Source organism: Nannobrachium achirus, assembly GCF_963921795.1.
Source record: "Nannobrachium achirus genome assembly, chromosome: 21".
In the NCBI taxonomy this organism is placed as follows: Eukaryota; Metazoa; Chordata; class Actinopteri; order Myctophiformes; family Myctophidae; genus Nannobrachium; species Nannobrachium achirus.
The window spans coordinates 15,254,141-15,280,927 of record NC_137828.1 but is presented as its reverse complement, the minus strand read 5'-3'; the positions used below and the strand labels follow the sequence as shown (position 1 = coordinate 15,280,927).

Sequence of the window (26,787 nt, the reverse complement as noted above, 5' to 3'; positions counted from 1 at the left end):
CACTGTATTTACCACTAATGGACACACTGACTGACTGCAGAGAGAGAGAGAGAGAGAGAGAGAGAGAGAGAGAGAGAGAGAGAGAGAGAGAGAGAGAGAGAGAGAGAGGGGGGGGGGGGGGGGGGGGTTTAAGGGTGCAGTTACTGCACCTCAGTATGTATAACAGTATGTTACATACTGTTGTGTGAATTTACAACTTAAAGTTTCTAATATATATATATATATATATATATATATATATATATATATATATATATAAAATGGTAAATGGTGCATTTATATAGCGCTTTTATCCAAAGCGTTTTACAGAGATCGTGCATTACATTCACCCATTCACGCACACATTCATACACCGGTGTTGGAGGAAAGCATGCAAGACACCAACCTACTCACCGGGAGCAATTAGGGGTTCAGAGTCTTGCCCATGGACCCTTCGACATTAACTCAGGGGGAGCCCGGATTCGAACTGGGAACCCTTTGGGAACCCTTCGTGCTCTAATATCGGTTTCTCTATGGACTTTTATTTTATCCTTTATTATATACGTATATCGGACCAGATAACCATACATGGAGATCCATATATATAGAGATATATGGGCATATTGGTTGGATCGGCGGTTCTACAAAAAATAAATAAAAAATGTTTCGTACAACTGTACATTGTGCAAGTACAGTAACGGCAGGGGAGGTCTCACAGCCCTGTGTGCTGTGAGACCCCAGACATGCTTATTCCGTTACTCGTTATGTGAAAGTCTTATGACGTCTGACATCATACATACTGCACATTCCCTTTTATGCCCATATATGGAGATCCCTGTCTGTAGAACCAACCGTGTGTTGTGAGACACCAGACATGCGTCTGTGCGTGACAGTATCTGTCTCTCAGTCCTTGTCCCCTTTCATGGGCATAAAAGGGATTATATTAGTGTGGTTGCCCTAACAGGGCATCATCTGGGAATCAGATGTAGAGGTCAGCTCCATATATGGAGATCTAGGTGATGATCCAGTCATCTCCATGTATGGATATCAAGGGTTTGTCAGTCACTGTCACCAGTGGGAGTTAAGTGAGGAGCTGCCTGATCTCCCGGTGCACGTAGCAGAGGAAGTCCCAGTAGGAGGCTCCGCCATGCAGATCCTTGTCCTCCACCAGGCACTGTCGGAACAGCATCTCAGCCTTGTCCTTCTGCCTCACTATCCGGAGCTTCATGGAGTTCGGCCTCTTTTGAAGCAGACCGCTGATAATGGAGTGGAGCTTCCTAGACCGTGGGTTATCCATCTCTGGCAGCGCGCTCTGCATGTGCTCTTGCATGTGGGCGAGGGAGGGCAGGTTGAAGATGTCCCGGATGAGGTCCGGTGGGCAGCCCTGGCCCAGCCAGAGGAACATGGAGTGGCCGTTCTCCAGCAGGAACATGCCAGTGTCGGCCAGCCTCTCCTCCGAGCAGCGCAGAGGAGCAGGCACCGCCTCGCCGTCCACCTCCATGGTGTGCAGTGGTATAAGGCGTGGATAGAGCAGCAGCTGTGTGTCTTCTACCCCCATGCCCATGACAGCTAGCCTCTGCAGGGCTCTGTCGTCTGTAGACAGCTCTGTGCTGCCCACTAGTGGAGATGTCTTCATCAGACTGTTCACATAGACCAGGAACACCTTCAATGCGCCAGGCAGGAGCAACTGGCTGGCAGCGGAGGGGCTGGCACAGCTATTCCTGTAACAGGCCAGCATGCAGGTCGTCTGGTTGACCAGGCTCTCTCTCACCTTCTTTATTGGCTGGTGTAGGATGTTGCGGTAGGCTGATTTGGCAAAGAAGTTAATGAGGGAGTCTGTTTCGCAGCTGTTGTAGAGCTCCGTCAGCCGGGAGCTGCAGTTCAGACTGAGGTTGTGGATCCGGAGACGCCGCTGGCCGCTGATGGAGGTGTACAGCAAGGCACACTGCATACGAGCTCCGGCCTCCTCGCTGAGAGTGTCGTCGTGCTTGAACTCCACGGTCACGGCCTTGTCACAGTCCACGGCTGCCATCTCCACGTCTGTGGTGTTGTTCATATGGATGGCTCCAAAGAAGTCAGTGGCCCTGAAGCCCATGCTGGTGCGAACACGCATGAGGGCATCAAATCCGATGTTCTTCTCCAAGTCCTTCCTCAGGTCTCTCAGGAAATGCTCCCCATCTGTCTCCACCCGAAAGTTATTGTACTTGTAGACAGAGCCTCCAGTGTGTGAGGACACATCACCCATGGTGGCCAGGTCTGCGTACTGGCTAGGAAAGATAAAGAGGTCCACGCAGCAGCCTTGGGCCACACAGTCCATGGACAGCTGTTCATACACACCTTTCAGAGGCTGGAACAGAGTCTTCTCTTTCTCGGTGTTGACCAGATTTTGGTCATCCCTGTTCTTTAGCTTCCCAGGAGAGGCAGCTGTGGGAATAGAGGAGTGGAAAACAAAGAGCTTGCCGCTGCATTCTGCTGCCTTAAGCGCCTCCAAGCCAGCCTGGATAACAGGGGCAAAGACCGTCTCGCTCTCGTTGGTTTCTGCAAACATGTCAGGGATCTGGTCCAGAAGGCTGTAGATGACTGCCTTGGAGTCCTGATAGTTGACCAGGAAGCCATCGAGTAGCGGGACAAACATGTCAGCTGTGTCTGAGACCAGCAGCATCTGGGGCTGGGCCAGGGTGCTCTTCACGTTGTAGAAGTGCAGGATCTTGTTGTAGGTGACGAAGCCCACCTTGACCGCTGAGCTCTCTGCGCCCTCCTCTCTGGGCAGGTTGTCGAGCAGTCCCTTCAGCTCGTCACACACTAGTCTGACCAGACCACTCTTTATGTTGCTGTAAGACACGTCGATCATGAAGATGTACGCAGGAGGATTGGGAGGCTTCTTGTTCTTGCAGTATTGCAGGGTAGCTGTAAACTCGTAGGAACCCAGGGAGAGCTCGGGCCTCTCGTGCAGGTCCACCCTGCGGCCCATGTGGTCCAGATGTTGTAAATAGGTCGGTGGCACTTCGCTGATGCAGTTGCAGAAGCCACACTGGTAGCGCCGGCCGCCGTCGATGAACTGCATGTAGGGGCACATGTAGGCCTTGCAGCGGTTGCAGCGTATGGGGCCTGTTTCACCATGGTTCACCACATATAGAGGAGTCTCATTCTTTGGCACAGTGGCAAAAGGTTTGATGATGGCGGCCAACGGCACTTGGCACTGTTTAGCCAGGTCAGAGGTGCAGGGGAAGGAGTAAGTGGTACAGCGGATAAACCTGGGACTGGCATTGCCTTGGTCCTGTACTGTGTAGTCGGTGGTGACCAGAGGGGGAATCTGGCCTCTGAGGTTTGTGGTGTAAAGCTGCCTCCCTTGCCTGGCTTGGTCATCCTCAATGACTTGCGTGGTGCTGGGGAAATGGTCGGGGTCCAGTTTCTTCGGAGGAGGGCCAGCCATTTGGGCTCCTGCTCCAGGGAAGCCCCCAGGGAAGCCAGGCTGAGGCCCCGCCATCTGGCCCCCAAACTGACCTGGCTGTTGAGGGTACCCAGGGGTAGTGGCAGGTCCTGGGCCAGGCTGCTGGAAGCCCCCGGTGCCCGGTGGAGGTGGTCCGGGGAAGGGTCTGCCCATGCCTCCCATTGGGGGGCCTGCCATACCCATGCCTGTTCGGGGCATCTGTGGTGGGGTCATCTGGGGTGACATCCGGGGTGTCTGAGGTCCTGGAGGCATTGGTGGCTGGCCCATGGCGGGGCCAGGGGGTGTCTGCAGAGGTGGTTGGGCCACAGAGCCAACTGGAGAAGGAGGGCTTTGCATGGGCCGTGGTGCGTAGCTGCCCAAGTTCATAGCACCCATCTGATTGCTGAGCTGCTGTGCAGGAGGCGGGGCCTGTGAAGCCATATTGTTATATTGGGAATGAGGAGGTTGTCCAAAGGCAGAAGGTCCAGCTGGAGGGGGAGGGTACCGTTGTGGATGAGCTCCATTCTGCTGGCTGTAAGGACTAGACACAGCTGGTGGAGGCATCATGCCAGGAGCAGAGGACACATGAGGATTCATCATACCTGTTGGCAGGGGAGCAGAGAATGCCTGCGGTGGTCCCCCATAGTGACTGTACATCTGCTGAGTGGGACGTGATCCAAAGTTGTCAGGATAGCCCGCCATCCCAGGCTGGGCCTGGGAGTAAGGGGGTGTTGCGACATAACCCGGTCGACTCATTCTGGTGGGATCATGACTGTGAGGTCAGATGTAGAAAAGGTATCCCATGTCATCGCTAATTTATACCCTTCTGATGAGTATGAGTCACAGTGACGTCAGAGCGTTTCAGTCAACTATGTGATGTCAGAACATACCCATATATGGGCATTGCCAAATATGGGCATTCCCAGATATGCGCTTAACTCATTCTGTGCCAATGACGGCTTATGACGGTTTTTTCCAATAGCCCTGTGTGCCAATGACGGATTATGACGGTTTTTGTGTTTTTTACATAGAACTTTTTTTTTTTTTTTTTTTTTTTTTTTTTTAAAGATGTCAAAATGACCTGAGATCAGAGAGATGCTTTTCTCTGTTTGTGTGTTCGCTCCCTCGTTTAGCTGATTGAGAAAATGTGTGTTCATGTGTGTCCATTCTGTGGATGGACACTTTTTTTCATTCAAACAGCTCTATCTCTGGAACCATTTGTCCGATTGACAAAATTCTTTTTGCCACTGAATCACAACAACTGTGTCTGTTTCTGTGGGGGGAAAAATTATTTAAAAAAAATCATTTTTTTTCATTGCATAGTAAAGAAAAACATACAAAATCTCGGCACAGCTACCTTGGAGCCATTTTGGCATCTGGCACAGAAGATGACATCGGGAAAGGGATCTCCATATATGGCCATAAAAGGGACAAGGACATAATTCATTTGCAAGTGTGACTTGTGTCGCAGCAACCACACTGGTTAAAATTACACAATATGTCCATATATGGGCATTCCCAGATATGGGTTTAATATTCAAGGCATAAAAGTACATGTACAGTCACAGTGTATGTACAGTAATACTTGTGCTCCACTACATCTCAGAGGGACATATTGTACTTTTACTCCACTATAATTATTTGAAAACTTTAGTTACATGTAGATTTAGTTACAAAACATACATGAACCACTTCAGCCTTACTGTGCTTGTGTAGTATGTGTACTGTATATACTTTGGCTATTTGAAAATAGCCGTTCTACAAGCTCACAGCGCGTTACGTCGCACCTTTGCGCAACACTCTTGTATGAAGAAATAGGAAAAGTAGTAAAACTTAACATAGCATCACCATCATTTTAGGCACTTTATAGATTTATAATTGGCTATTTATTTATAATTGGCTATTCAAATTTGTATTTTTTTAAACACAAATCTTTTCTTCTGGGGGTCCCTGGCACAAAACATTTTCAGATATGGGGGTTCGCGGCCAAAATACATCTCAATTTGGGGGTCCTTGGCATAAAAAGGTTGAGAGCCACTGCTACCTACAGGGCCTGCTGTCATGTATGCTGCCTGGCATGTGCTTTAGTTTCAGCACAGCTTTCAACCCACACTCAAGTCTCTGCTAGATCCATTCAGCTTACTAAATAATACATCTGACCCCAGTGCCTCCCTCTTCTGTTTGGAGAAAAAAAAAGAAACTTCTATAAAAAGCCACTTTTACGGCCACAATTGCCAGTTCTCTGCCTTGTGTGTGGCTATATTTAAACACAGTGCATTATAAATAAATAGGAGCAACAGGAGTGAGGGTGGACCCGACGTCTCATGGAAAACATGTAGTTAATCTGCAGCAAAACCCCCGCTGTCTGTTACACAGGATTGGGAACATGACTTTGAATTGAAATCTCTGTGCTTTTTCATAAATGCCCTACTTACCACAACGTCACACAAAAGCATAAAATAGTAAATCCACATGCTCAAATAAGCGCTGTGCAGAGCCACGCATTTTGACCACCCGACAGAGATGATAACCAATACTTGATCTTTGCGACTCACATTAGCCAAGAACTAGGGCTGAACAATTTGAGGAAGATTGTGCGTATGCACACCGATATCGCCATAGTAGTTTGATTTGCAAGTCAAGCTTCAATTCTGTTCACTGTTTACAAACTACAATACAACGTTATATATACAGGATCATATTGGTGTGTCTGCATGTTCAGCTAATTGACTTCAAGTCATTCATATTTTACGTTCTCTATAGGTCGTCCTCATGCAGACGAGCCCTCCTTCGTCCACGTGCACACATAGACATCAAAGGGGGATTGAGCCCCTTTTATCTGTCTGTAAAAACTGCCCTTTCCAGACCATAAATGTAATTTTTGAAGCGGTGAAAACCGCTTCCAATGAGTGGCTTTGTGTGTTCCACGCCCATATATGGTCATTTCAGTCCAGAATGAACAGGTTTTTTCAAAAACAAAATGTATGTCACCTCATGTCCATATATGGTCACTCCAGTCCAGAATGAACAGGTTTTTTCTGTCCCGTATGTCCAGAATATCAGTCCAGAATGAATAGGCTTTTTCAAAAAGCAAAATGTGTGTCCCATGTCCATATATGGCCATTTCAGTTCAGAATGAACAGGTTTTATCTGTCCCGTCCGTCCGTCCGTCCGTCCGTCCGTCCGTCCGTCCGTCCGTACGTACGTACGTACGTTCGTACGTCCGTCCGTCCGTACGTACGTACCGGTACGTACGTACGTACGTCCGTCCGTACGTATGTGTGTAGTGTCCGTCCCGGTCTGATGATTGGATACTTTGAGGATTGGTCAAGCTTCACATGACAATTCGGCTCTCCAGATAAAATCATTAATTCATTCAGAATATAAAGAATGTATAGATCACAGAGTTCATAACTCTAGAACACATAGAATAAAAGTTCACCGCTTCACTTCGAACCAAGGTTTGATTTTTTTAATATGGTGAAAGATATGCAAATGCCCTCTTTCCATGCCATACCTGAAGGCAGCATTCAATAGAATTGCCTTGTCCAAACTCTCCTGAACTTGAATGCAGAATCTTATGTTGAAAGAATTGCCCTCTGTGTAGAAAGTCATGCCATTACGCCACATCTCCAGTATTGACTGCTTAGTTCAGTGTGGTTTCACACACCGAAAATAGCCGACCCTCAAGATCACAACGCGTCGAAGCGTGACACGTTTTGAGCTTGGATGTCTGCTATTTTTGGTGCTTCCACCAAAAGGCCATTTTGGAAATTCCAGCCCCTGCCTCTCTAACATTCTCTGCACGTCCCTGCTCCTGCGTATTTCTTGAGTGCATCAAAACAACAACATCTATACTATAATTTTGCGAATGTCTGAGTGAGTGAGTGAGTGTCTGTCTGTATGAAACAGCGTTTCTCCTCGGTGGCTGGAGCAATTGATCTGAAATCGCATCACCATCAGCATATGAACACACCTGACATAACTGTGAAGCCCGTTTGTCACTTTCACAAATCGTATGCTGTATAATAGCATGTTTATGGTGTATCTATATCTATTTAGCCTACAGTACCTTTTGTGACCACACATGTTAAGGGAGGGGCGCTGTTGTTCAGCCCATGCACAATCACACACAAACCCACACACACACACACACACACACACACGGGGGGGGGGGGGGGGGAGTGTGTGTGTGTGTGCAGGCGGGCAGGCGGGCGGGCGGGCGGGCGGGGGGGGGGGGGGGGGGGGGGGGGGGTTAGCCATTAAACGAAACGGGTATTTCTTACATTGATGCTCCTACATATTATCATGCAAGCACCAGTTAAAGTTACTTTCCAACCCTCATATACTGTATGCACAGTGCACATCCCATAACCCACACACTGCACATCATTTTGGAGCTCATATCTTTGAACGGGTAAGGGCTAGTTTGAATAATTTCAAGAGTTCTCAAATATTGTAGCTCAAACTTCATCATAAGCTTCACCTACAAATGATTGCTTCTATAGTGAATATTCATGTCACCAAGAGGAAGTCATGGACATCTGAATTCCACTCTTAAAACAAGCTAGCTTATATTTATTTTTATGCAAGATATGTCAAATCAATCCACCCATTCAACTGCATTAAAACTCAGCAACTTTAAAAGTTGATTTCTGGCTTTTAGGAGGGTCAAGAAAATGTCATATGACTAAATTAAGACTTCTAGACAGTGGGCTAAACATACAAAAACATCTGGCCCTTTTACCTGGCCCGTGTACTGTAATTTAAGGGTGAAATGGATATTTAATTCATTGACCAAATAATACCCAGCTATTTTCGTGGCCCATGCAGGACCCTCAAGGGCTCTGGGCACTGGCCCCTTTGGCCCATGTCCACCCCCCGTCCATGTGTGCAGGGTAACCGGAGAACTGTGCAATTGACAGAATTGGTCCCTTCTCTTTTTCAGAGAACTGAGCACTTGAGAAAAACTGGCCCTAGCTGTTTTCTTTTTTCTTTTCTTTTTTTTGCAGCATTTTGGGGAGAACTGAAGTTCACTGCTGCTTCGACCTTCGCCACCTCTACCGATACATACCCGAGGTCGGCCGATCAAGGTCAACAGGTGTGCGGCCTCTGGTACTGTAGTCCAGTGTTTCTCAACCTTTTTTCTGCATGGGCACACTTTTCATGTCCCAAGAATCCATGGGCACACCAACATAATACGGGGGTGTAAATATCGTCACTGTCGGGAAGAAACCTCGTATCTCCAAGTTTCAAATGTGTACGTTTCTTCGCAAAGTAAAGCCCTGCTTCATCAAGGGCCAAGGCTGTCGCACGACAGTAGTGAAAACAGCAGATCTACAACCACACAACGCCTCGCACCGCGAGGCGTTGTGTGCTTGTAGATCGGCTGTTTTCACTAGTTTAAATCATTTTTAAAATGATAAATAAATACAAAACTGGCTTTCAAGCAGTTTTAAGGGACACACTTGACCCTTCTCAGGGGCACACCAAAGGTCCCCAGGCACAGTGGTTGAGAAACACTGCTGTAGTCTGTGGCTGTGCGGTGCATGTGTTTGGAGCAACATTTAGAAGTAAGAGATGGCTAGTGGTGGAAGAAGTACTCAGATATTTGAGCAATACCACAACATAAAAAATACTCTCATACAAGTAAAAGGCCTGTGTTCAAAATGTAACTTGAGTAAAAGTACAAAACTATCCGCAATAAAATACCTTTACTGATATGTATACAGTAGACTTACAGGAAATGGGGAGAGAGAAGGTTGTCGGGATCGGGACTCGAACCCGCGACGCGCCGCTATGCCGGCCGTCAGGGCCAGCATAAAAAATATACTTAAAGTTATACCATGTAACTTTTTTTATAAAACAAATCTTAAAATGGTCCTAGCTGTTAAATCGCTAAAGTTTTAGAACCCCCACTCCGTTATTTTCAGCTTCTAAAGCCTTCTCTTTATATGATCCCTGCCCGGGACCGGTTTTCGCGGAAAAATTGCGTCATCACACTACCGGCCAATCACAGCGAGGGTTATACACTGCCGGCCAATCACAGCGCAGAACATACACTGCCGGGCTCTCTGGTGGGTTTAGGAAACACGCCTTCAGGAAGTAGGCCTACACTGCAGTGTTTACACTGGAGGAGTCTAGCATGTAACTCCCCAACCGCTGCTCGTAGAAGGACACGGGAGACCTCATTGAAAGCGTCTCGGTGAGGCGAGGCGGACGCGGTGGTCTGACAGCCCGGTCCGCGAGCGAAAAACGGACGAAAAAAGCAAACGCGACCGCGGTTTGCTATACTGCTACAGACCACCAGTTGAGCAACTTACACAGTATAGCTTTAAAGTACCAAAGTTAAAAGTACTGAAAAATGTTCGAAAATGGGCAATCTACAAGCTCATGTTGTGAGTAAATGTATTCAGTAAGAGTTAATTTCCACCACACTGGACATCAAGCAATGCAAGGCGATCTGATGATCGCCGTGGTCACAGTTAGTCCTAACAAGTCATTTTGGTGTGTGTGGGCCTTAAGAGGGAGGGCAGGGAGCAGGGGTGTCACAAGGGGGGGAGTGGGACTGAGTTACTAGGGCCCAAGGTGGAGGGGCCTGGAATTATAACCCTAACCCTTTATACTTTAGCTATTGAAAAATAGCAGATCTACAAGCTCACAGCGCGGCACTCGCCTGTTAGATCTGCCATTTTTGAAAAGTCGTGAAAATGTGTCTAAATCTTTGAATATATGTATTTTTTAAGCAAACATTTTGTCAACTAAAATTTTGCTTCCGGGGGGTCCCTGGAACTAAATATTTTGAGATGGGGGTCCGTGGCAAATACATACCGTATACCGTAATCTTTGGGGTCCTTCACATGAAAAAGTCTGAGCACCACTGACATATTTTTTCTCAAAAAACCTTTGAAGGATTTGAAATATTCAAAGACTTGCGCAAATGTTCACGATTTTTCAAAAATAGCAAGCTGTGAGCTTGTATATTATCTGCTATTTTTCAATAGTTAAAGCACAAAACGTGAGTGAATCCTTGTACCCAGGGCCAGTGTTGGGGAAGTTAAAGTTACATGAGTTATGTAACTAAGTTACATTTTGCTGTAACTTGCTGGTAACTGAGTTACATTTATATTGGGCTCAAGTTACAAGTTACAAGAAGTTACAAGTGAAGTTATAATTTTACATTTAAGTTTTGTTAAGATTGACGATCAAATCTCCTCAACCAATCATAATTTCTTATTTTTTTAACTTTATATTAGGAACACATGTTTACTAAAGAAAATGTCAACCTATTTGGCATGTGACTTTTTTGTAGGATATTCTATTTTGTTTCATGTACACCAAATGTACATTCTCAATTTAACACTGGAAAAAAAGTAACTTGAAGTAACTCAGTTACTATTTCTATGTAACTTGAAACTTTATAAGTTACATTTCTCCAGGGGTATAACTTTAACTTGATCAAGTTATTGCCATGGTGAGTTACTTGTAACTGTACAAGTTACGCTTTCAAAGTAACTTCCCCAACACTGCCCAGGGCCCAGAATGAGGTGCGACACCCCTGCAGGGAGCTCTATTCTCCTCATGTTGCTCTGGCTCGGGGGTCAGCAACCCGCGGCTCTAGAGCCGCATGCGGCTCTTTAGCGCCACCCTAGTGGCTCCCTGGAGCTTTTTCAAAAATGTATGAAAATGGAATTGTTTTAACGATTTTTTTATCGTCACTGTCGGGCAGAAACCTTGTATCTCCAAGTTTCAAATTTGTACGTTTTTTTCCCCCCCCAAAGTAAAGCCCTGCTTCATCATACAAGACTGACGCACAAAAGTAGTGAAAACAGCAGATCTACAAGCACACAACGCCTCGCGGTGCGAGGCGTTGTGTGCTTGTAGATCGGCTGTTTTCACTAGTTTAGTTCATTTTTTAAATGATAAATACAAAACGAAGTTATGGACATAGTACAAGGTTTCCACCCGACAACGACGATATATAAGGCTTTTATAATTTTTTGCGGCTCCAGGCAGATTTGTTTTGGGTTTTTTTGGTCCAATATGGCTCTTTCAACATTGTGGGTTGCCGACCCCTGTCCCAGCCAAACCCTCTGGGCTGCCCTCCATCCACTGCAGTAATTTAGTCTAAATGGGGCTACTCAAGACCACAGCAAAAATATCATTTTGAGCCATGGCTCATTTTGTGGTGTGGTGCCCCGAGGCTGACCAATGAGACACGTGTGGGCAGAAATAACCAGGAAGATTAAACTTTAGAGGAAGGGCTTTTTAAGCTATTTAGACCGGGTACACATTATTGTGTATCATTTTATGCTTTAGCTATTGAAAAATAGCAGATATACAAGCTCCACAGTGCTGCGAGCTTGTAGATCTGCTATTTTTGAAAAATCTTGAAGATTTGTGCAATTCTTTGAATATTTTGACCCCGTTTCTATAAGTGTCTTCTGAATCCTTCTAAGGTTTTTTGAAAAGGATATGTTTCTTTGTCGGCGGTGCTCAAACCTTTTCATGTGAAGGACCCCCAAAATGATATGTATTTGGCCATGGACCCCCATCTCAAAATATTATGTATCAGGGACCCCTCAGAAGCAAATATTTGAGTTATAAATGTTCGCTTTAAAACAAATGATATATTCAAAGATTTGCACAAATCTTCATGATTTTTACTCGGTGCCGCGCTGTGAGCTTGTAGATCTGCTATTTTTCAATAGTTAAAGCATTCAAAAATGTGAGGCCTAAATAGCTTAATGCCGCTTCTTTCTTCCTCCTTTGTTTGTCTGTGTGGCAGAAATGACCGAGAAAGAGAAAGTGGTGAGAAAACCCCCGTCCTCATCTGCCTTATCTTAACTACGGTGCAACTTGCGCGTCCACAAAAACATGTTTTGAAGTGGTCTCCGTTTAGTGTTCTTTGATTCACTTTTAGATCGGGGCTATTTTGTATTTTTCTCTTCTGCTCTATTTTTTCCACAACAACAGACTGTGGTTTAAAATGTAACTATATTATGTTTACAAAGCACTTTTCAGTCATGGAAACCTCGAAGTGGGCAGTTGATGTTTTTTGGTGCACCTGCCTTTTGGTGTCCCCCTCGTGAAAAGGCCCCCTCCTATTCATTTGCTCTGGCGCCATCATGGCCTGCAGTGTCACAATGCATCACATCCACAATGCATCAGCATGAGCTTGAAGATTGGCTATGTTTGGCACCCCAAGTGACACACAGCGAGGAGAGCTGTCTGGTTAACGTCTCATAATAAACTATACACTGATTGATGTGCGTGGTGGACACATTTGCCCACGGCAGTGACGGCACACACAACTATTGTACATCAGACACACACACATGCACACACAACACGTTTTTATTTATTGAAATGGCCTCGTTTCCCCCACATGAATTGGAATTTATGGCAGACTGAGCCAGGCGTCGACGTGCTGGATGTTGAGCGCCCGTCGTTTGGCCAAGTGACCAGATTTATGACCAGGGACGTGCAGAGAATGTTTAGAGAGGCAGGGGCTGACCTTTCAAAAAGGGCCTTTTGGTGAAAATGTCGAAAATAGCAATGGAGGTCGGCAATTTCAATGCTTGATACCACACTGAACTAAGCATAATCAAGTCAATACTGGAGATGTGGCGTAACGGCATGGATTTATACACAGAGAGGGCAATTCTTTCAACATAAGATTCTGCATTCAAGTTCAGAAGAGTTTGGACAAGGCAATTATCTTGAATGCTGCCTTCAGGTATGGCATGGAAAGAGGGCATTTGCATTTCTTTCACCATAGTGAAAACTGCGTTAATGGTCCGGAAAGGGCACTTCTGATGTCTATATGTGCACGTGCTTGCAGGCGTCAACGTGCTGGATGTTGAGTGCCTGTCGTTTTGGCCAAGTGACCAGATTGATGTCAAATTGTGGGATGCTATTGACCTGAAATATTCCACCCCGTGGGCTGAAGAACAGAGAAAACCTCCATTTTCCCATGATAGGGCGGTGCAAGGCAGTTGGCAGGTGCACGTCAGTGGTCTGTTCTGCACGTGGGAATTTTAGCCACAGGTATACTCGTTCTTCCAGTGGTGTGTTATGAGAGCTCAGCAAGCATGTCGGCACTCTAAATCAGTGGTTTTAAACCAGTGGCCCTTGAGGGTGTTCTAGGTGGTCCCCAGCTAAATGATGGATAGTTAGTTAAGGGGACCAAATGCTGGAACCTTGTTAGATCTGTAATGAGGAGATTGCAAAATTAAACCAAATGGAACTTTACGGGTCCATTTGATTTCGTTTCACACTCTCAAGAGTAAAAGTATAGTTAAACATTACTTAATTACTACAGCAACTTAATTAAGAAGTTTATGCCAAGATTGTGGAGTTTTGGAGGGAGGTCGGGCAGGAAATTCAGAGAATTTAATAATTCAAATTGTACCAAAATCAAAATTCTTTCTGCTTGGTCTCTGTCCAGATGGACACAGACTAAAATGGAGTGAAATTATGTTTATTGATATCTGTCTTTTACAAGCTAAAAGGATAATTGCATTATCATGGAAAAGTCTGGGCAAACCAAGTATTTCTCAGTGGTTCAAAGAAGTGTCTCTTTGTCTACCTCTGGAAAAAAATCACATATATTCTTAAATGTGTTTCAGGAGGTATGGGGACGTTTCATTCAATATGTTAAAGATTATAACTTGGGACATTTAAAGGCAGAACAGGGGGGAGTAGTGCTGTTGTTGTTGTTGGTGGTGTTGGTGTTTTTTTTAGTGTGGTTTTGTATTGTTTTGTCATGTCATTGTTTTCTTTGTTTTTGTCTTTTGTATGAAAAAAAAAGTGTAATGTAACAAATGTTGAAATATCTGTGAAAAAAAGAAAAAAACAATAAATTATATTGTAAAAAATAAAGTTTATACAAAAGAATCGTAACTTTGATCAACGTTTGCCTGTTATCTCTCAACCACATCAATACAGCATTGATGGAATTGTGGAGATACTGTTATCCAACAATAACTGAGAGATTTGGGTCTGAGAGGCTAAACCTCATCAAATGGTGGTCCGTAGCTCTAATGCCAACTAAATAATGATCCTTGATATGACAGAGGTTGAAAACCACTGCTCCAAAGGGATCTCTAAACATCTTATATCTCCTGTGGCAAGAAAACAAAGTGGTCAAGACCGAGCCTGCGTATAACAGCATGGATTTCTACACAGAGAGGGCAATTCTTTCAACATAAGATGCTGCATTCACGTTCTGGAGAGTTTGGACAAGACAATTGATGGGTAGCTATATGCCCCTCCTTTTGTCCAACGTCATACTGTAGGACTTTCACATAACAAATAACCGAGTAAGCATGTTTGGGGTCTCACAGCATGTCTCCACAGTACATGGATCTCCATAAATCGCAAATGGGTACAAGGCCATATATGGGTAACTGGTCAGATATACATCACTGGCCAGATGGCCAAAACATCGCGCGACGTTGCTTGTCACCCTCAGGCATCTTACTGGTAAATAAATAAAGTTGTTTATTTGGGTGAAATATTCCTTTAATGGCCAGTTCAAACCACAATTTGGCTAAGGAGCAACACTGAAGGGCCACACAGCTTTTCGACACCCAAAATAATCCTATTTGTACTGGGGACCCCTCACCCTGCACAAGCACTTGGAATTGTATTTGGCATTACATTTAGTTTGACTCAATCTATTGCATTGTGAAAATAGCCGATCTACATGCTCACAGCGCCTCGCAACGCGAGGCGTTGTGAGCATGTAGATCTGCTATTTTCAAAATTTTTGCCTCTAATATTTGACAATTTGACCAATGTTTGACCAGAGGTACTAAAACGGTCTTTAAAGTCCTTAAATTGTCACTTTAGAAATGTTCAGATACCCTGTATACACGTATACTGCATGTTGGTCTCTTTACTGTTCAGTGATAAAACAATGCTAACATTTGGCTAAACATCTGGGGACCCCCCAAAATAATTTGGGGACCCCTCTGGGGTTCCCGACCCACAGGTTGAGAACCATTGCTCTAACAGCCCATATGCTACCCAGTATGTATTTGTTTGTTTGCTTTTCATTGAAGAAAGTGAAAAGAGCCTGCGTATACTGCTCACCAGGCTGAGCATTAAAATCGCTGCAAAATAAAACGGATCACACACAAAACGTTAACATCCTTGCATACTTCATTTTATTGAGTCTTTCATCAAGCGCTGATAGAAGTCTGCACAGATCTAATTGTGCAGAAATATTTTCATCTTTTTTAACCTGATTTTCTCCAGCTCGCGGCAAACAATTGACAAAGAGGAACGCAAGCAGAGATTCCAGGCTGTACCAGTCATAAGAGGATGATTTGAGCTAAATTCCCCTAAACCCATAAGAAATTTGACAAAGGTGACTCTCCCATGACATTAATTCAGCCACACACAGACGCGTGCATACATGTGTGCGCGCACGCACGCACGCACGCACAACACACACACGCACACACACACACACACTAAAACTTGTCACAATGCCTGGGCTTGTTGCCTGGCATGAGTGTTTGCCTGTTAAAATCTTGACAATGTGTTGACTGGCACATCACACGCACATGCACGCACGCATGCATGTGCGTGTGATGTGCACGCACGCACAGCTGTTGCATGTCATCCACATTCTGTGGCCGGTGTGGTTCAAGACCAATCAGTGTCACACTATTCTTAAACTAAATGTCATGTTCTGTTATGAAACTGAAAAGTTCCATTCCTGTCCATTTTTAGACACGGGATGGAACTCTTCCAGTGGTGTCAGTTCAGAAAAAGCTAAGGTATGGCAACATGACTCGTGTCTTGCACGCGCGCGACCAGTCATGTTGCCATACCTTAGCAACAGGCATGATACATTTATTTTAAGTACATTTTATTTTTCCCCCGTTTCTATGGTTTCTTGGGCTGGATATGGCAGCCTGGAACGGTTGTTCAAGTGCAGCTAAACTTGTCATGGTAGTAAACGTGCCACAATTAACAATAATGCATTGCACCTGTGCAGCTGACCTGCGGAACCTGGGAATATACCTTCTGTCAAGATGGGGAGAATACAAGTGTGGAGAATATAATTATAATACCTTGTTAAAGTGAGCATTTTGTAAAATTTTGCATTTGTAGTTATTTTACTGTAATTTAACAACATAATAACCAGCACAGATAGACAAAGAGACATTCATGGATTTATATTTAAAAGTAACTTTTATTTTCCCCGCCTGGACATGGGTATGGCACCTGCATACCCCTGCCATACCCAATTGACGCCCCTGAACTTCCATCAAAGGGGCTTTTCTCCTATAGTGTTATAAATCCGATTCTCTTAATTTCTCTCAGATGGGTTAGTGGTGGAACTTTTTATTTTTTTAAATAACTTTTATATATTTTCAGAAAAGTATACAGACATAGAAAAAAATGTTCAACAAACGAAGCAAATTAAGATGAAAAAAAATAAAAAAAATAGCAAAAGTTGCATTTGGCTGTAAGGAGCAACACTGTTTCTAAGAGGCCACAAAGCAGAGCATTTATATTCTCTAACAGCCCATATGCTACCCAGTACCACTGTTTATGTATTTGCTCGTTTGTTTTTCATTGCAGAAAGTGAAAAGAGTACTCCAGTAGTACACATTTGACAGAGCAACTTTCCCTTGAAGTAATATTGTACTTTGACTGGGATTGAGTACTTTGTCCATAACTGGTAGTGACTAAGGGACTTGAACCAGAAATGTATGCAAGGCTGGAATTCAACAGACGTTCTCTTTAGCTTTACCACATTTCTCCTGTGTCAGGTGTCTTATGGTTCACATGAGGAGGTATGTGATTTTATAGAAAATGTGGAAGCTAAAGAGAGAGAGAGAGAGAGAGAGAGAGAGAGAGAGAGAGAGAGAGAGAGAGAGAGAGAGAGAGAGAGAGAGAATGAACATCATAGAGAATATTCCAAAACAATTTGAATGAAAGCAGCTGGAGTAACAAGAGATATGGCATTTCGGTATGTGCAGTGTTGGGGAAGTAAAATTACATGTAACTGAGTTACGTAACTAAGTTAAGTTTTTCTGTAACTTGCTGGTAACCGAGTTACATTCATATTTCTGTAACTCGTATAAAACTCAGTTGAGAGGCATAGGCCCAATTTATTTTTACAGTAAAGTTAAGTATAGTTTTACTGTTACGATCAAATGTAACAGTTTTAATATGCATAGAGATGTGATGTGATAAGATTGACAATCAAATGTCATGACTCATTATCAGTGTCCTCAACAGACTTTATTTTCTTTTTTTAAACTTTATTTTAGAAACACAGATGTTTACTAAAAAAAATGTCAACCTTTTTGAAATAAAACTTTGAAACTCAGTTGAGAGGCATATTTTTGTGACTTTTTTTTAATATTTTGTTTCACATACACCAAATGTACATTCTCAATTTAACGCTGAAAGAAAAAGTAACTAAAGTTACTTTTTCTATCTATACTATAATTTTGCGAATGTCTGTCTGAGTGAGTGAGTGAGTGTCTGTCTGTCTGTATGAAACAGCGTTTCTCCTCGGTGGCTGGAGCAATTGATCTGAAATCGCATCACCATCAGCATATGAACACACCTGACATAACTGTGAAGCCCGTTTGTCACTTTCACAAATCGTATGCTGTATAATAGCATTTTTATGGTGTATCTATATCTATTTAGCCTACAGTACCTTTTGTGACCACACATGTTAAGGGAGGGGCGCTGTTGTTCAGGCCATGCACAATCACACACAAACCCACACACACACACACACACACACACACACACGGGGGGGATGGAAAGTTAAAGTTACTTTCCATCCCTCATATACTGTGTGCACAGTGCACATCCCATAACCCACACACTGCACATCATTTCGGAGCTCATATCTTTGAACGGGTAAGGGCTAGTGTATCTTGAAGCTTTAAAAGTTACATTTCTCCAGGGGTAGAACTTTGATTTGACCAAGCTACTGCCATGGTGAGTTACTTGTAACTGTACAAGTTTCAAAGTAACTTCCCCAACACTGGGTATGTGCATGCTGTACACACGCGTGTGTGTGCGTGTGTGCCAGGGACGTGCTGGCCATTGGGAAAAGCGTGACAACTCCCGAACGGCCGGTTCATTCCCAGCCGGTCCAGGCCGGCCAGTAGGAAAAAATACAAATAAAATGTCGTTCCATTTTGGGGGCTGGGCGGCCAACAAAGTAAATCGTCACTATCGGGCAGAAACCTCGTATCTCCAAGTTTCAAATTTGTATATTTTTTTCGCAAAGCAAAGCGAGGCGTTGTGTGCTTGTAGATCGGCTGTTTTCACTAGTTTAAATCATTTGTTAAATGATAAATACAAAACAAACGGTTTTGGACATACGAGGTTTCCACCCGACAACGATGAAAGTTATTGGCCCACCCGGCTTACAGTCACTTTGTCACAAATCTTTGAGTAGTAGCAGGGCTATAGAGAGCGATCTCTCTCTATAGCGCGCAATGAGGGCCTCTCCAACTCTTTTTCCCGGGCTGAATCACGGGCCCAGCACGTCCCTGGTGTGTGCATATGTGCGTGCGCGCGCACACGTGTGTGTGTGTGTGTGTGTGTGTGTGTCGGGGAGGATAACCAAAGAAGTATTACGACAGGACTTTTGGGTAACTCCACATTATGTAGCGAAACCACAGCCGTACATAGAAACACTTTGATACACATTCTTCAGAACACGTTGTGGGGCCAGGGGCGTCACACCAAATTCTGGGCCCTGGGTACAAGGATTCACTGCGGGCCCCCCATGAATGTTCTTCATAGGGGGGAGGGTGTTTATCCCTTTTAACTATTGAATAGCAGATCTACAAGCTCACAGCGCGGCACCGAGTGCCGCGCTGCGAGCTTGTAAATCTGCTATTTTTTTGAAAAATCGTGAAAATTTGTGCAAGTCTTTGAATATTTCAAATCTTTTTTGGAAAAACCTATGTTTCTATGTCAGTGGTGCTCAAATGTTTTTATGTCGAGGACCCCCGCTCACAGCGCGGCACTCGGTGCCGCGCTGTGAGCTTGTATATCTGCTATTTTTCAATAGTAAAAGTATAAAATGATGAAGGCCCCTCCACCTTGGGCCCTAGTAACTCAGTCCCACTTTCCTCCCCCTTGTGACGCCCCTGGTCGTGGCTCACATGCACATCACGCACATACCGCGCACACAGGTTGAGAAACACATGCCATGACTCCTTACCCAAAACCCCAACCACTAATCATATTCAATTCAGTAAGATTCCAATTTGGGAAACCATTTTTTTGTGATATATAGGCCACATGTAATGACAGTTTTGTCCCCAAATATGGCCCACCAGGAACACACACATGCACTCAAGAGCCTTCAGATGTCAGACATATCTCCAACGGGAAAGGACAACATTAATTGTCTTAATCATCTTCTTGGCTATGGTGTGTGTGTGTGTGTGTGTGTGTGTGTGTGTGTGTGTGTGTGTGTGTGTGTGTGTGTGTGTGTGTGTGTGTGTGTGTGTGTGTGTTAGGGATGGGACGATATGAAAATGTCATATCACGATAATTGTGACCAAAGAAATCGTGATTTACGATATTATCGCGATAATCAAAATATCCCCAACATCCATTATCCTTGGGCGGAACATCCTGGGGCGGAAACAAAGCCGATCTACAAGCTCACAACGTGTCGCGTCGCGACGCGTTGTGAGCTTGTAGATATGCTATTTTTTGGCTGAGAAATTTGATAGAGAGTGAAAAAAAGACGCATCAAGTATGCACAGTATATTATAAGTACCTTTTACCAATTATAGAGGGTTTAAGTGGATATGCAGCTCAGCAAACAAAAGGTGAATTAATTGATCCCAGTGCATGACGGAGGACGATATCCCAATAAATAAAATCTCCACGATACGATTATCGTGTGTTTTTTATCGCGATAAACGATAATATCGCGTATCGTCCCATCCCTAGTGTGTGTGCGCGCGTGCGTGCGCGTTACATATGGCAGGGCATGCATCTGCAAGACATTATAGGGAGATCTTCGACATGAAAATGACTGCGTCAGCTTGCGGTTCGCAGCCTTGCTTTAATCAGCAGGCATGGTGTTAAGTTCCTCGGTCTTAATTGATTGGAATCTAAGGAGCTTTGAGTCTGTATTATTAGCTCACTCAATCCCCTGGGGAGGAAATGACCCCTGTAAGAAGTCAGGTAACGCGATACACCCCTGATGTCTAAACTCTCTGGAGCATAGCGTTTATTAATGAGCACTGTGTGTTTGTGTTGGTCAGTCTTGATTTCGTCTACTAAAACTACGACGAAAAATGTTGACCGTAGATGAAAATTATAAAGAGACACAGGGGCGTCACAAAGGGGGGGAAGTGGGACTGAGTTAAGCCCTTTGCACACAGCACAGTTGCGTTTGTTCCGTTTGCTGCGTGAATAAAACACATTGGATTTGGTGTGCAATGCTGTGCGGAATCAGCGCTGCGGATCCCAAAAGGAGTCATAAAAGGAGTGATGAGTTTTTTACCGCATGCGACACGACGCACGAATCGAACTGGGTTCGATCGAGAAAAAAACGCACGGCCGCAGCCACTCGTTGCACGGCTAATTCGGATCCGGTGTGCATGAGGTCGTAGAGAATCATTGTTTTCTTTTTAAAAAATGAAATTGTCCGTTTTATCCGTGCGGATAAACGCGCCTGTGTGCAAAGGGCTTTACAAGGGCCCACGGTGGAGGGGCCTTGATTATATTATACATTAGCTATTGAAAAATAGCAGTTATACAAGCTCACAGCGCGGTACCGAGTGCCGCTCTGTGAGCTTGTAGATCTGCTATTTTTGAAAAGTCGTGAAAATGTGTATTTTTTAAGCAAACATTTGTAACTCTTCTTGCTTCTGGGACATCCGTGGAACTATACATATTTTGAGATAGGGGTCCGTGGCCAAATACATATCATTTTGGGGGTCCTTCACATGAAAAGGTTTGAGCGCCACTGACGTAGAAAAATAGGTTTTTCAAAAAACCTTAGAAGGATTTGAAATATTCAAAGAATCTATAAATCTACAAGCTCTAGATCTACAGCGTGGCACCAAGTGGTGAGCTTGTATATCTGCTATTTTTCAATAGTCAAAGCACAAAATAGTTAAAGCTCATGGGGGGCCCGCAGTGATCCCTTTACCCAGTCCCAGAATTTGGTGCGACATCCCTGAAGAGTGGTTCTCAGTGGCCCTTACAGGTAACTCAGTGAGTTATGGGAGTCCTTGAAATTCAAAAGTTAAGAGAATTACTGATCTAGGTAACCACAACACAGTGGAGAAAAACATTTCCAAACAAATCAGATGATTGTTTAACTTTATTTGGATGTTTAGCTATTTACCTTGTCATCTCTGCACTGTCATGAGACTGCTGCTGGCTTTTGCTGCATTCAATTAATGTCATCTGCACTGCACACTGTATACGGTAATAGGCTACCTTTTCTATGCCCACTTGCCCAGGGCTCGTGACATACGCTGCAATTTAAATTTGTGTAAATATGACACCGTTCTACACTTAACCATGTTTAACCGCAGAGAATGTCTCTACATCAGGGGGCCAGGTCTCCAGATTTAACATGAAGCAAACACGGAACTAAGCGTTCCTACGATTGGCCGCTAGTTGCGCTGTTCTGGTACCAAAAGCAACATGTTCTCCGTTTTCACCCGAACTTTACATTTGATTTTCTTGCCTTAATAAACATTGTCATAAATACTGTTATGGTTCCTGTCGCTAGTTTAAAGCCTCGTTTCAAAATCACCATGATATTTATAATTGATGTTAAAGCAGGGTGTGCTTTAGGAGGGGCGTGGCTATCTTGCGATGATTCTGATCCGACGCGTCTTCTTTGTGATGTGCTTTATCTTCGGCAAGCTCAAGACATTCTCCCAAGTATCCCTGCGGTTGCACGTGACCGTTGGCAGCCAATAGCATTCCCTAGGTTCCATTAATACAATGATGGCGACACTAGCCTCGCGTAGCCAGGCTTTACTCATCTCCGAAGAGAAAAGCCTGGTGACAATAGAAGGCAGAAAGCGTTCAACTTCCGCCGTAGGAATTTCACCGGAAGCTGTATTTTTTTCACGGTGCGGTGTTCCTGCAAACGTATTCCCTGCACGAAATTAACTCTGGTCTACGTCTCCTGCTCCGTCGGTTGCGCTCGCAATAAACAATATACAAACAAAAACATTGATTCAAGCAATGTTACACTTAAGAGTGTGTTAAGAGCTACAATCTATTTTAGTTTTTTCACTGGGGAATGTAAACAATGTAAACCGTTAAAGGCAGCACTTCCGCTAGAAATCTTGGAACACACCGGAAGGCATATTGTCTACAGGGTGTGGCGACACCCATACGAGGGCAAAAAAAAAAGCGTAATTTTTGATAGAAACCAATGGGTCACGTGACGGCAGGGAGGGACGTGCTGGCCATTGGGAAAAGTGGGACAACTCCCGAATGGCCGGTTCATTCCCGGCCGGTCCAGGCCGGCCATTAGGAAAAAAAAATAAAAATAAAATGTCGGCCTTCGTTCCATTTTGGGGGCTGGTCGGCCAACAAAGTAAATCGTCAATGTCGGGCAGAAACCTCGCATCTCCAAGTTTCAAATTTGTAATTTTTTTCGTGTGCTTTCCAATCCTTGACCAAGAGCCTCCTGCCTAACATAAGAGCGGTCTGAATCCATTCGGCCAGAAGGGGGGCAATATCAGACAGTGTGTTGGGGTCTCCCAGAATAAACAGGCTGGGATTGAAAGGGATAGTCAGGCCGGTTATCCTCTGCAGCCTCTCATGAATGGACCTTAGCGCAGCTCCAGAGCATGTGTACTAACGTACCGTCCCCATCCTTGCACCTCCAACATTCAGGACTTTCAGAGAGGCCTACTCTAAACAGTCTCGAAGGAGTCCAGTAAATCCTATTGAATATTTTAAATTGAATCAGTCTAGTACGTAGTTCTGTTGACATTTTCTTGAGATTCCCAAGAATTCTGACGCAGTCCCTGTCCGAAATTGTCACCCCAAGATCTCTTTCCCACGGGATCTTAAGCGCGTGCATAGTGGTATCAGATGCTTCACGAAGCATGGTGTAATATGCCGAAGCTTCATGGCCAATTCCGAAGGTTTTTAATAATATTTCTACTGTATCAGATTTGGGAGGGGGTGATGTAAAAGAGCCAAATGTTTTCCCCGGCTCCTGAGCCATCTTAAGTTGAGTAGCCCTGTATTAGAGGGTTTAAGTGATTAATGCTCATGAAGGTGAAAGAACACAAGTGTGCACACATGGACACACGCGCACGCACACTCACACACACAAGATTGGTCCTAATGTCATGGCGACCTGAAACAGCAAGCATGCACTATTGAAACAGAAAGTATGTTCGAGAGATTAAGAACATTAATCTCTGACTGGGTGTTATATTTCCATGTGTGTGGCAGCATGGCAGGTCAAAATGACATAATTGGACATATTTCAGAAACTGAGAGATTTAGAATGACGTGGGAGAGGGTTCCATTTAATTTCCTCTTAGTTTGGTAATTGATTTGTATGCTTAGTTGGGGGATATTTTCAGAAATAGTGTCATATCCTGGAATAAATTCCTTACCAAAAAAAATCCTTCACCAATGTGTTTGTAAAGATGTCTAGTAACACATCTCACAAAGACTGAAATTCAGTTTCCCTATGAGAATCTGTGACAGCTGCTGAAAGTTGGGATCCCATTAAATTAACTATACAGGATGAAACACACCAAAATAAATATGCTTTAAGTAGCATGTGGGGGGACAAACTAGGGTTTTTTCATGATTCTGAATCCATTGCAACCATTTGTTTTGCACAAAAAACATTCCTTGGGGTGAAGGCGGCTCCCCCAAAACTTTGAAATCACCACTAAAACCATCATCACTAAACCATATTTTTGTGGGGGCATTTTTAGCCCAAGGAATGTTTTTCGTGCAAAACAAATGCTTGCAATTGATTCAGAATCATGAAAAAACCCTAGTTTGTCCCCTCACATGCTACTTAAAGCATATTTATTTTGGTGTGTTTTATCCTGTATATATAATGGGACACCAACTTTAATCAGCTGTAACGGATTCTCCTAGGGAAACTGAATTTCAGTCTTTGTGGGATGTGTTACTAGACACCTTTACAAACACATTGGTGAAGAAATGTTTTGGTAAGGAATTTATTCCAGGACTTTTTAAGATATCCCCCGACTAGCTTTTCAAGTGGCAGTCTGAATTAAAAACAAAAAGGAGCTGATCGGTCCTGCAGTTTACGAGACTGGCGCTTGCACCTGCGACCTTATTCTTTCGGTCATCATGACCCACACTGCATATTCTAGTTGCATATGCAGTGGGCATAAGAAACAGTGTTGTATATGCCAGATGGCAGAAATAAACGAATCGTTCAAAGGCCTATCATTCTCTCATACTAACAGTAGTGGACTAGTGGAAAAGTGGACTCAGTGGTTCTCAACGAGTGGTCCGGGGACCACCAGTGGTCCTTGAAGGGATTCCAGGTGGTCCCCAGCTAAATGGTGGATCTGGCAACCATGGTAACCAAATAGACCATTATTGATCTTTAACTCTTGCGAGCGTATAATGAAACCAAATGGACCTTGCCATTTGGTTTCATTTTATGCTCTCAAGAGTTAAATTATTGATTTACGATTTACAAGAACTCTACACAATTGAGAATGTAGAAGAATTGTTATTTTGATCAACGTTTGCTTGTTATCTCTCCTATGGTACCAACTAATTAAAAATATATATATCTTAGGCCTATCAAACAACAACAAAATATAAGTTTTGGGTCTCACAATCTCTATCAAAATAGTGGACCTTGATATGAAAAGTGTTGAAAACCACAGATATAGAGATTAGGGCATTCACGAATAGTGATTTTTAGTATTCGAATTATTCGACCTCAAATTATTCGAATAGTCGAATATTTGACAGGACTGGCCAAACTGTCAAATATTAAGTAAGCAAGAGGCGAACATTGTGAAAATAGCCGATCTACATGCGCACAACGCCTCGCGTTGTGAGGCGTTGTGAGCATGTAGATCGGCTATTTTCACAATATTTATCTGCGGAACTGAGTCCCTTTAAATGTAATACCTACAATTCCAGGTCCCCAGTTCAAATATGTTTATTTTGGGGGTCGCGGCCTAAAAAGGTTTGAGAACCCCTGGTATAGAGCATTAACAAATTCATCCACCAGGGGCAATGACAACTCATTCGTATGACTTCCTATCTAGCCAAGCTTTACAAACTATATTTTTTAAAGAGAAAACAATAGAAAAATAAAAATAAGCGAATATTCGACTTCGGTGAGCAACGTCGAATAGTGACTTATATTCGAATATTCGAATATTCTGATATTTGGTGAATGCCCTAATAGAGATCAGTATCTCAGAGGATACAAATGAGAAGCTACCCCTTTCAAAGATACATCTGTTCCTCTCCAATTCCAACCTGAACCAAGCCATTGTCACAGACAGTAATCCTGTAGAAAATGATCTTGCTAAAATATGCACGTTAATGTTTTAATCATGCTAATGCCTTGAGTCAATTATGTTGTTTTCACCGGGCGGACTGGGAAACACAAATCAACCCAGGAATTTAAATGACAGCGCCTTCACAATTTGTCCACATTGACATAAAAATAAAGTTGTTATAGAACATGCAACAACTGATAAGCCAGTCTATGAAAGTAATACCATCTAACATGGGTGTGGCACCAAATTCCGGGCCCTGGGTACAAGGATTCACTGCGGGCCCCCCCCATGAATGTTCTTCATAGGCGGGGAGGGGGTTTAACCCATTTAGACTGGGAACGCATTATTACGCATCATTTTGTGCTTAGATTTTTGAAAAATAGCAGATATACAAGCAAATTCTTTTTTTTTTTGGACGGGACAGTGTATATTAATGGACATTACATAAGCAATGTAAATATACCGGACAAAGCAAGAATGCTAAATTCAATCCGTAGTCCCCACATGAAACACAAAACAAAACATATACCAACAACAACAAACTTAAATCAACACCTAAAGACACCTAAAACACATACAAACAAGTACTATACTATTCCAACAATAAGAGCCCTACATTCGCAAAAAGGATGATTAAAAACTATACTATACATAGGCCTACATGTGTTATACTATTAAGACTATTTAGACTATACATGGTCACACGTTTGATTGTCAAATAACCATTTTTTTTTGTTAAACTTGAAGGATGTAAATGACAAACAGTCTCTTATTAATAGAGGTAGGTCATTCCAGATTGAACAGCCCTGGACTGAAAGGGTGTTTTTTCCAAAAGTGGTTGCCCGGTGC

At 43.7% G+C, this 26,787-nt stretch overlaps 2 protein-coding genes across 2 annotated transcripts in view; both read right to left on the bottom strand.

Annotated features, from left to right (window-relative positions):
• Nucleotides 1-1,060: 1,060 nt before the first annotated feature.
• LOC308307066 (protein transport protein Sec24D-like) lies at nucleotides 1,061-4,165 on the bottom strand (the record flags this gene model as incomplete). Its single annotated transcript, XM_080752181.1, has 1 exon — nucleotides 1,061-4,165. One exon carries the CDS (start codon nucleotides 4,163-4,165, stop codon nucleotides 1,061-1,063), a length of 3,105 nt encoding a protein of 1,034 aa, XP_080608307.1.
• Nucleotides 4,166-26,023: 21,858 nt separating this feature from the next.
• The window catches only part of LOC308306609 (myosin heavy chain, fast skeletal muscle-like), a gene marked incomplete at both ends in the record, with an annotated part of 56,519 nt that continues 55,755 nt past the window's right edge, over nucleotides 26,024-26,787 (bottom strand). Inside the window, one exon of the mRNA XM_080751648.1 lies at nucleotides 26,024-26,035. Within this exon, the coding sequence (XP_080607774.1) occupies nucleotides 26,024-26,035 (12 nt within the window). The remainder of the gene's footprint in view (nucleotides 26,036-26,787) is intronic.